At 46.3% G+C, this 10,316-nt stretch overlaps 2 protein-coding genes across 2 annotated transcripts; both read right to left on the bottom strand.

The window, feature by feature from the left end:
- Positions 1-1,023: 1,023 nt before the first annotated feature.
- On the bottom strand, positions 1,024-4,816 carry LOC123114228 (RING finger and transmembrane domain-containing protein 2; the record flags this gene model as incomplete). The annotated part of the gene is given in 8 exon segments (XM_044535625.1): positions 1,024-1,522; positions 1,620-1,723; positions 1,848-1,925; positions 2,004-2,168; positions 2,278-2,366; positions 2,833-3,001; positions 4,267-4,343; positions 4,550-4,816. Coding segments are annotated over 8 exon segments (1,055 nt in total), but the record flags the coding sequence as incomplete, so codon positions are not given.
- A 1,030-nt stretch (positions 4,817-5,846) lies between these two features.
- On the bottom strand, positions 5,847-7,910 carry LOC123114235 (60S ribosomal protein L10-2). The gene is made up of 4 exons (XM_044535638.1): positions 7,680-7,910; positions 6,368-6,869; positions 6,190-6,271; positions 5,847-6,079 (listed from the first exon to the last, which is right to left on the bottom strand). The coding sequence occupies exons 1-4, from the start codon at positions 7,687-7,689 to the stop codon at positions 6,014-6,016; spliced, it is 660 nt and encodes a 219-aa protein (XP_044391573.1). The 5' UTR covers positions 7,690-7,910; the 3' UTR covers positions 5,847-6,013.
- Between the last annotated feature and the right edge of the window lie 2,406 nt (positions 7,911-10,316).

Here is a 10,316-nt window from a genome sequence, read left to right as displayed (position 1 = left end):
GACCAGGCCGCGTACCACCTACCATGGTACCACCCAGCAGCGACGCAGCACTAGCATGGATCAAGAGCCGAACCACGATCCTCGTCGCCACCTTCCTCGGGGCCAGGCAGGCTTGCCCGCCGTCTCTCTCTAGTAACGACATGGATAGGCTTGCCCGCATGTTGCCAGATTTTGTGGTTGTCTTCATATTTAATATGTGAAATCAAAGTCGTGATCAGATAGGTACCTATCCGAACGAGAATCCGGAAAGTGCCGGTTCGATCAAGGAAGGTAGTTGCTTGGCTCTCGATGCAATGATTTCGACCTCTTCTTTTGATTTGTTACTATGGCATGGTTCGGTTTCTCCTTCAAAGGCCGGTATTAAGAGGGTGTACATTTCTCTTACTGTCAGTTCTGTACAATTTTTTAAGCTTCGACGAGCGGCATACAAGCGAAGGAAGAAGACAATCAGCATGGTTTGGTTGTAATGTTATTATTTGCTGGTTGTTTTATGTCTTGTTGTCTATCCATTGTACTAGCTATATTGTTTTCCTTGATGGTCATTAGATATAAATTGACCGTCTTTCCTAAAAAATAATATCAACTTCTGTTATAGAGCTCATCTCTTTCAGTTCAGGCAACGCTCGGGCGTCCGGGCAGGTTGTTCTCCCCTTGCCCTCTGTTCCGGCATAACAGGATATTCTTGTGCAGGAAAGTGCACCTTCCTGTGATGTCGACATAATAACGTCCACGCCCAGAATAACTATTCAACAGCACACAACTAACATTACACACATTAGTGCTGTCGGGGTCTAGGGTATGTTTGCCTGCTACCCAAAACCAACTCTACCAACTTTCTGGTTATGACAAACAGGCTTTTGCCTTGCCGTCAGGTTCATGCCATCTTGCCTCCTTTGGTTCATTTTCGGTGCCAATCTGGAGCAAGCAAAACATACTGTGCGCTGCATCAAATCAAACCCAGCTCCTTCGCTGAAATTACTAAAAGACATATTTTAGGTGGCAAGAATGGTTATGGGACTCATGTGACACAAGCAAGAAACATAAGGATATGTTCCTCTCATTGTACGAGCAACAAGCTACGTTCGCTCAGGTGTCAAGAGTTCACATTTGTGATCTTGTATAAGGTCAATTCTGAATTTTGCAAATGTGGCGGCACCCACCCAACCACATGCTAATGGAAATTCACCTCTATAGATTCAGTTATTTCGTCATAACAATCCTCTCTTTTTTTTGTGATGGAGAATCCCGCAAGGACCTATACAGGGTAATATGCACACCCACGGCACCTACTACTTGTCACGAAGTGGCGGAAAAGGACCTGGACTGGAGAAAGTCTCAGCACACGGCAGGCTGATGGAGAGTAACAAGGGGCGATCCAACATCTGCAGGCCGAAGGTTAGCGCTTCTTGTTTCTTGTTAGAAGAGCTGAAAGAAGAGGGTCGTTGAACCGTCACTGAATGACCGAATGTCCCCTGGCTTCACCAGCGCCCTGCATAACGGGCATGTCCGCTCCCGCTCCAACCTGCCATCGTTCAGCGAGCGATGGTAAGTTTCAATTTGGTAAATGTTAGATGCCAACAAGCATTAAGAACCAGACGACAAAGGTGTATGGGATATACCATTCAGAGGCACAGTCTTCGCAGAAGATATGTTTACACTGCAGGAGGATGGGAGTATGCATCTTTTCTTGGCATATAGCACACAGATCTCCAGCGGCAAGAACCTGCATACCATATAGTGAAATGAATGCAGACTTTCTTAGCTAGAAGCTCCAGAGATATAAACCAAGAATGCATATGCCACCAACACATTTCACTCATGCGCCTAGAAACCTAACACTGCATTACCTGCTCAGTTGTTGCATGTGAACCATAATGCAAGTCCTTATGAGACAGCGCATTCACTGAAGCCAAAAGTGATCGAACCTGGTAGGAAGCAGCAGTAATGTCAGCTATTATAAACCCAGAATCGGTTAAGAAATGAAACAAGGGAACTAGATGTACCTTTTCCACCATTGATGCCACCTTGAAAGTAAGGTACAATCCAGTTGTTAAAGATGAAAAAAGACTTCCATATTCCTTGTTCAGGAAAAAACGATACCACACAGGAGCCGGCAACAACGCACGGTACAGAAGTAGGGAATATTCCACAACTGTCAACATTTGGCCCTAAAGAGAAAGTTGAGTTACAACAATAAATGCTTGGCTGTACATCTCTCTATCAAAACTGGTAAAAAATACATAATTAGCTGAACAATGATAATGTACTGCAGATTACCTGTCTACGATAGTGACGACCTTTGCTGTTTTTGTAGTACATGAGCAGCACACACTTGACCACCATAGCAGCTTGCCGGACCATTGTATCTGTGGAGCACAAAACAGCAGTCAGCCTGATTAGAAATTTTGAGGGCAGTGGTAGTCAAGAGTTATGAACAGATAGAAATGGTGCATGAATTCCTATTATTCAACAAACATAAGTTATTTCCAAGTGAAACACAGGGCAATGTTATCCGCTTCAAAACAAAACAGAACACACAGGTAAGGTACACACATCGTCAAGTTTTTCCACAAATGAGTTGCTGATTGGGCCTAGTTTAAGAAATGACCAAGGGCCTCATTGGTTCACAGGACCTAAAAACTCATAAATAGGAAAATCATTGGGTTGCAATGTCATGCCCTCTCTTGATACAATATGATCAAAAGGATGTTTTGAGTGCATCATAGAAAACCATATAAGTTTTTCAAGGTCTCATATTACAATCATATGGAATAATTTGAATCAGAGAGGCCCCAAACGGAGAATCATGCTATGTGAGGGAACAGGGAATACCATTCACAGCGATGAAAAATATAGCATGCCAGAATGGAGGTATTTCTTTTGGAGGAAGCATCACCAAAGGTCTAACAAGGTCATCATTCCTGTACCACCAGTAGACTCCAAACACGTGAATGGTGAATACTATTATAATCCCAATAAGCATTGGCATTTTCCTCTCCCCCTGAAATAAGAAAAATAAATACAAGTGACAGATCAGCTGAAGATCTTGTTTAATTGACGTTAACCGCATTAACTTAAAGGGGAAACGACATGACAGTTACATTCTAGAGCACATATCCATGCCAAAACATCTACAGTGTTTCCAGCTCTTATAAGCATGTGAGATCACTATGAGGACGATCAAATGGAGTTATCTAAGCAATTTGACAATCAAATGGAGTTAACACGGGCCCCAGCGTTAGGGATGTAGTGACGGCAGCAGTCTGCCAGCCGGCTTCCTCAATAGAAGGGACAGACCCAGTGGTAGAAGCTCCCACCCCAGGTGGGGTTGGGGGAAGGATTATACAAGGCAAGCCTTACCCCTGCACAGTGAAATGCATAGAGGCTGCATCGAACCCAGGACCTCTTGGCACACAGCCTGCTTCCTTAATGGCGCATAGAATTGCTATGAGGCTCACTGCGCAGTTTTAGCGGCACTCAGTCCACAAACACCAGCCATTGGTTCCATCAGCAACAGCCTAGCCCCGACCCTCGTATTGCTAATTAAGAGTGTCGCCTTTCCTGGCGCCAGAGCATGTGCGCAAGTCTAGCTGAAGAGGCTTCGATAGTTCAGTGAGGCGCCAATTATTCATCTACGTGTTGTTCTTCGTGTATCGTAAGGAGGCATGGTCATTGTGGATTATTCTCGGAGTTGGAATAAATCGTCTTATAGGCTTAGACATCCATTCGCGTTATCAATTACTCTTAGCTGTACACATCCATTTCCCCACATATGAAAGGACAACCAAACCCTTCATGTTTCTTTTCAAATCAAATAATGAATGATGTGCATTTTTGGCGGACACCGGGCAAATGTTACATGGGCAGACGCATATGCCCACATAAAGGCTAGTGGCCAGCTTGCAATTTGTCTACTTACATCCTGACCCAAACCCAATGTAGCTGTGCCGCTGACAGTAGCAGAAGGGTTTGCATTTATTCACTGGGTTTGCAGAGCAGCTGTGCATCATGATGTTACATATGGAAGAAGATATTGTCACATTTGTGCTGGCAATTGCTGAGCAAAACTAACATGATCAACAATATGACATCCAAAGTAACCTCTAGAAGCAGAACAATTAATCTCTATACTAGAAGCAGAACAAGAAAGTTGATGCACAAGATAAGCACAAGCCCTTGAGAGCAGTCTGCTTGCCAGAACAATTAATTAACCTCTAGAAGCAGAAGAAGCACGTTGATAGAAGTTATTATGAAGCACAGACAAACCTTGAGAGCGGTCTGCTTGCGCAAGATATCATTGGACTTGAACATGACTGCGGCAATCCAGATCATCACGAAGAAACCTACACAATATAAACTCAATTGGAATGAGGAACTCGCCATCATCTTCTGAGCAGCGACTTTTCCACGCTGTGAAGCAGGCGCACAACGAAATGGATCGAACGAAACTCGCATCACAATTCACGCGTACAGCGCCTGGTGAGGCAGGCAAACCCTCACGCTACATAGAGATAGGGAAGAGGTAGGTGCTGCACGCGGATTCGCGTACCTTGCAGGTGCTGGCGGATGAAGACGCCGAGCAGGAGCAGGGAGAAGGGTAGCGCGTGCTCCACCCACCTGGCCAGGCGCTGCACGTCGTAGCCCTGGTACGGCGAGTCCCCCCTCCCGCTCCCCCCGCCCGCGCCGGCCTCGTCCCCCCGCGCCGCCGGGGCCTCCTCGTCCGCGGGCTGCTGCCCTCCCGCGTCCCCCGCGCCGGCGCCAGGCGCGTCGTCGGGCCCGGCGATCCGAATCGACACCTCCCCGTCGGCCCCCGCGGCGGGCTCCCCGCGCTGGGGCCCACCGCCGCCGGCCTGGGCCCGCAGGACGCCCGAGGAATACTCGAGCAGCGCGGAGAGGGGCGCGTGGATGAGGCCGGCGGGGGAGAAGCGCGCGGCGTAGCCCCCGTGCGCCGGCTGCGGCGGAGGAGGGGGCGGCGGGTCCATCGGGGCGGGCTGGCGTCGCCGTGCGATGGCGCGACCCGGTCACCGGCTGGCGGGGCGGGGCGGTGCGGTGCGGTGGGGGGGAGGCGTGGAGCCACGCTCGCAGCCGAGGCCGAGGGGGGGAAAGGGGAAGAGGGGAGGAAGGAAGGGGGTTTATGTCCTCGTCGCTCTTGAGTTTGGATTTTGTGGGCAACAGAATGAGAATTCGATCGATCGATCGATCGAACTCGTTCGTGTGGGCGACGCTCCTGCGTTTGGATTTTGTTCGTCTCCCCGGGTCTCCCCCCTTGCTTTCGATGGTCGTCTATTGGTGTTTCGCTTGTGGGCGAAGGGATTCGTCGGCGTCAAAGGCTCCAACAGACCGATCCCAACGTAGCCATCCCTTGGATTTCATGTTCGGTCAATTCTCAATTGTGCTCCCAAATCCAGATCACCCTTCTGGTAATTCTAGGGATTTCGAACCATCAACTACAGGGGAAATAAGGAAGGCAAACTGACATGAATGTTATATTTCATTTTTATAAAAAAGAAAATGAAACGCGGTTCGGATGCATCAAAGACACCAGCAGACGAAACAACCAACTGAACGAACAAGGCGTCCGGAAATTGTATACTACTCTACTGAACGCCAGCAAAATTGACCAGCAGATGATACCCTAACTAGACATCCGGAAATTGTATACTGCTTCAACAATATTACTGAAAGGTGCCACGGCCCGAATTTTGCTCAACTCTTTACAGAATGTTTCAAACCGTGTGAAGAACGAGTAACATTTTCCTTATGTAGCTTCATCAAATGAAGCATCAAATTCAACCACAGGACAACAACCACAGCAAAATACATTGACAAACGAATTCAAGCAGCAATGATTCAACAGGCCATTCATATTAGTACCATCATCACAAAATAGATAATATCTTCCATAACAAGGTTCGACACAACATTCAGACAAAATAACATAGCACCACAGGCACTTGGAATCTAAGTTCCACACGGTAAAATAAGTTGCGATAGAACGGAGACTTCTGCTAGATTATGCGGCAGACAGGAAAGCTTGTCCAGGGGCACGGTTCGCCAGGCGGCCATGGCATCCGAGCAGCTGCAAAGTAAGAAACATGAAACAATTAGTTGATGCAGGGACAACGGTTTACTAAGGCAGGATAAAGAAGATCATCTACAAAACAATTGCCCAGCATCAAGTATATTAACCTTCGCGTTGACTCCATCAGGCAAGATCCTGCCCTCACTCTTGAACTTGAGGTAGTCATTGCGGTTGAACTTGGTGAAGCCCCTGAAAGAAGAAGCACAAATTAGAGATATTGCGGCACAGAAATTTCAACAAGAATATCATATCATCTCAGCACATTAAACAATCTTCAGTGCTTACCACTTCCTGCTCTCAATGATCTTTTGGCGGCCAGGGAACTTGAACTTGGCACGACGAAGGGCCTCAGTGGCATGGATGGCATTGTTGGGCTTGCACCGCACAGAAAGGAGGACCTGCCCAATGGCAACACGGGCACAGACTCCCTGCGGCTTCCCAAAAGCACCCCTCATACCAGTCTGGAGCCTATCAGCCCCGGCGCACGAAAGCATCTTGTTGATACGGAGCACATGGAACGGGTGAACCCTGACCCTGAGGTGGAAGGCATCCTTTCCTGCATGCTTGGTCATGTACTTGTTGCAAGCAATACGGGCAGCCTCAAGAGCCTCACTGGACACATTCTCCTTCTCCCATGAGACAAGGTGAACACAGTGAGAGAACTCATCGACACCCTTCTTCTTCATGCCAACATCATAGATCCTGATCTTAGGGTCAGGCACACCACGGCAGTACCTTGACTTGGGGTACGGCTTGTTCTTGATCTGCCGATAGCACCTCGCAGGTCCTGACCAGAGAATCTTGTCATTACCAGAACAAAACAACTAAAAGCAGCAAACATGCGAAGAAAATAACAAAATGCAGTGAACATTAAAAAGAATGTGCAACTCAGTTCAGACAGTGCATCATTCCAGGTACTGAGAATGAACTATTTTAATTTACACCACATTCAACACTAGATATGAGTAACATGTAAGTCAGACTCAATTTAACATAGGTTACCATTGATAGGCAAACAAGAGACTACTTACTACCATGATTCAGAATGAGCAGTTGGCGAGTTAAACAGCTTATTAACAGGGAACGCATACCATTGTAACCGCAGCAACTACTCATTCACATTCATAGAGTATCATTGACCATACAACTAAATCAACAGAAGCAGTGTTAAGAGTGATTAGAACAACTTTCAAGCCAGAGCATACATCTCTTCATTTCCTAGCAAACTACTACATGAAAGAGCACAGGAAATATTAACATCTGAGATGCCTAGAGCATTTTCCGGGCACCAATAAACAAACAGACGCTTAAAAGAAACGAACAGATGATGAACCCGCAGCTTGTGCTACTCAAATGTTCTTTCGAATCACCACAAGTGAACAGCTACGGGAATGAAAATCATCCAGACAGAAACTAAATAAACATCGGGAGCAACAAATATCACAGGTTCCGCGCGGCTACGACGGATCTAGGCCAGATTCACACACAACCGCGCCAATTCAAACGATTGCACGAACCGTAGCTACGGCCAGATGAACGCTAGACTAGAGTAGCATACACGCAAGGGCGAGAGGGGGAGGGTAAAGCTCGTGCTTACTTCTCCCCATGGCGACGGCGGCTCGAGGCAGGCGGCGGCTGCGGCGGCGGCGGGAGGAGACGGAAGAGCTGCGACTAGGGTTTGGTGTGGATCGACGGGGCCGCTTATATAGAGGTGGGGATTGCGAATGGGTTGCTGTCCTGGCTGGGGTTTCCGCGTGGAGGTGGTGCTATTGGACTTGGACTGTCCATATTGGGTCTGCGTCATGCGTGACCGACCCGGTGGAGCTGTTGGGCCTGAGGAGAAATTGGGCCAGGCCCAGAAAACACCAGAAGATTCGGGCCACACTTTACTCCCAGACCCGGTGGAGCGGTTGGATTTTTCAATCGTTCGGCTCAAATCGGTTTGCTCTAAACCGTGTCATATATATTGGACTTGGACTGGCCGACGTCTACATTTGGTTTGCGTCATGCGTGACCTGGGAGTTTGGGCCGCAGGAGGAAATGGTTTAGGCCCGGCGCCCTCACGGTGGTTGGTCGAGCCCCTAGGTGAGATGCCCTTCCTCTCTCCACTAGCAAATGTCATTGCTGGAATTTTAGGGATTCACATAGGGATGCAGGCGGGCATCCCGCATAAGCCCGCATAAACATGAGGTTAGTTCAAACTAAGCTAAATCTGTACAGAGGAATTATAACTAAGCTCATGCATTTTGACTTGGAAGCGGGGCGGATCGAGCGCCGCTCTACATCCCTAGATCCAGATAAGGGAACTATGGTTTGTTGGAATTGTAGCAAATTTCGTTGTTGGATCTTGTTGTTGTTGTTTGTGATTGAATGAACCAAAACTTGTTTGATTCAATCTTGTTGTCCTATTTGACTGAATTTTAGAACTCTAAATTAACTGAACATGTCTTGTTTGACTGAATTTTATGACTCTAAATTAACTGAAACATGTCCTGTTTGGCTGAATTTTAGGACTCTAAATTAACTGAAATTTGTCTTGTTTGACTGAATTTTAAGGTTCTGAAATAGAGTTTCAGACTATCTATCTGGATTACTCATCTAACTTGGTGTCATTCTAGGGTTAGTTACTTTACTGATTGATATAGATAGTTTGCATTTAAAAAACCTTGTGCGTTGAATGTAACTGACACTAAGTGCCACTATTGAATTTTGCAGGGTGTTGTGCAATGGGTACATGAGTTAAATTTGGGTTGAGTGGTGCAGTGGACAAGTTGACCAGAGAAGGAGTGAGTCATTGTACATGGTTTTAAGTGACTTTACTCATGTGAACTGTTAGTAGGTGTGCTCAATTTAATGTTCAAACTGGTTTTAAAGTTGTGTTGATTAAAGACAGCAAGTGAACCTACCTAGGAAAGAGACAACATGCAATATCCAGACTTGCAATGTTCAGACTATATTCGATCAAACTATGAAATACTACAAAATAGAAGAATTCTCTGTTTCACAACATTTTATCTTTGCATTGACACCTAGAGCACAAATAGTTCCATGGAAAGCTGACTGAAGAAAGACTAGGTTGAAACCTATAGTTTCATGATAACATTTTATCTTTGCATTGACACCTAGAGCACACATATGTTAACCTAGACATGTTCTTTGCGTTGAAACCTAGAGCATCAAAGTTTAAGATTTAGATAATATGACCACCAAACTTTCATCACACACAACTATCTAGAAATATTCAGATAATATAAGCCCAAAATCTGACATTTTTTACATAACTATCTTGTGATATTCGGATAAAGGAGTTCCATCAGACACAAACATACATGGTTGTTCAGACGGAAACACACAATAAAGTTTCATCACACACAAATATTCAGATAGATAGATAGATATCATAGATAGATGAGTTCCACTACTGGAATCAGCTTCTTTGTCGTCCGCCATGGCAGACGGCAAAGGCATAGATCCTGGACGGCAAACTTCTGTCGTCAACCAGCAGACGGCAAACTGTCCGGCTGAACAGGTGTCAGTAAAGGCCTTCTTTGTCGTCCGCTTCCTAGAAACGGACGGCAAAGGATCGTGTCGTCCGCCATCTGAGGCCAGCAGACGGCAAAGACAACGGACGGCAGTGGGGTCGCATCAAAGCCGTTAGGGGGTTAACGGCGCTCTTTGACGTCCGCCAGCGGACGGCACTGAGTCGAAGCCCTTTGTCGTCTGCTGACGGACGACAAAGAGCTTAGTTAGGCCAGCACTGGGAAGCTGCCACGTGGCCAGCTATGCCGCCTGCCAGCAGACGGCAAAGATTCAAAGGTCTTTGTCGTCCGCTGGCAGACGGCATAGCTGACCAAATAGGCAGCCAGTGTTCCCAGTGTCTACAGGTAGCTGCCATGTGTCCTCTTTGCCGTCTGCTAGCTCTTTGTCGTCCGCTAGCAGACGGCAAAGAGGCTATATATCCCTTTTTTTATTTATATCCATTTAATTTCACTGGAATTCACACATATATATACATACATACATATATATATATATATATATATATATATATATATATATATATATTCACAGGCACAGCAGACATATGATGTATCCAACACATAGCTCCATCCATGACAACATATATACATACATAAGAAAAACAGTTTCATCCATACATCTTACACTAATATCACAATGTTCATCCAACACATTGTTCCATGCATCCATATAACAAGTTCCACATTATTCTTTG

This window comes from Triticum aestivum, chromosome 1B, assembly GCF_018294505.1.
Source record: "Triticum aestivum cultivar Chinese Spring chromosome 1B, IWGSC CS RefSeq v2.1, whole genome shotgun sequence".
Lineage (NCBI taxonomy): Eukaryota > Viridiplantae > Streptophyta > Magnoliopsida > Poales > Poaceae > Triticum > Triticum aestivum.
Note: the sequence above shows the minus strand (reverse complement) of the source record. Positions and strands in the feature narration are given on the sequence as shown.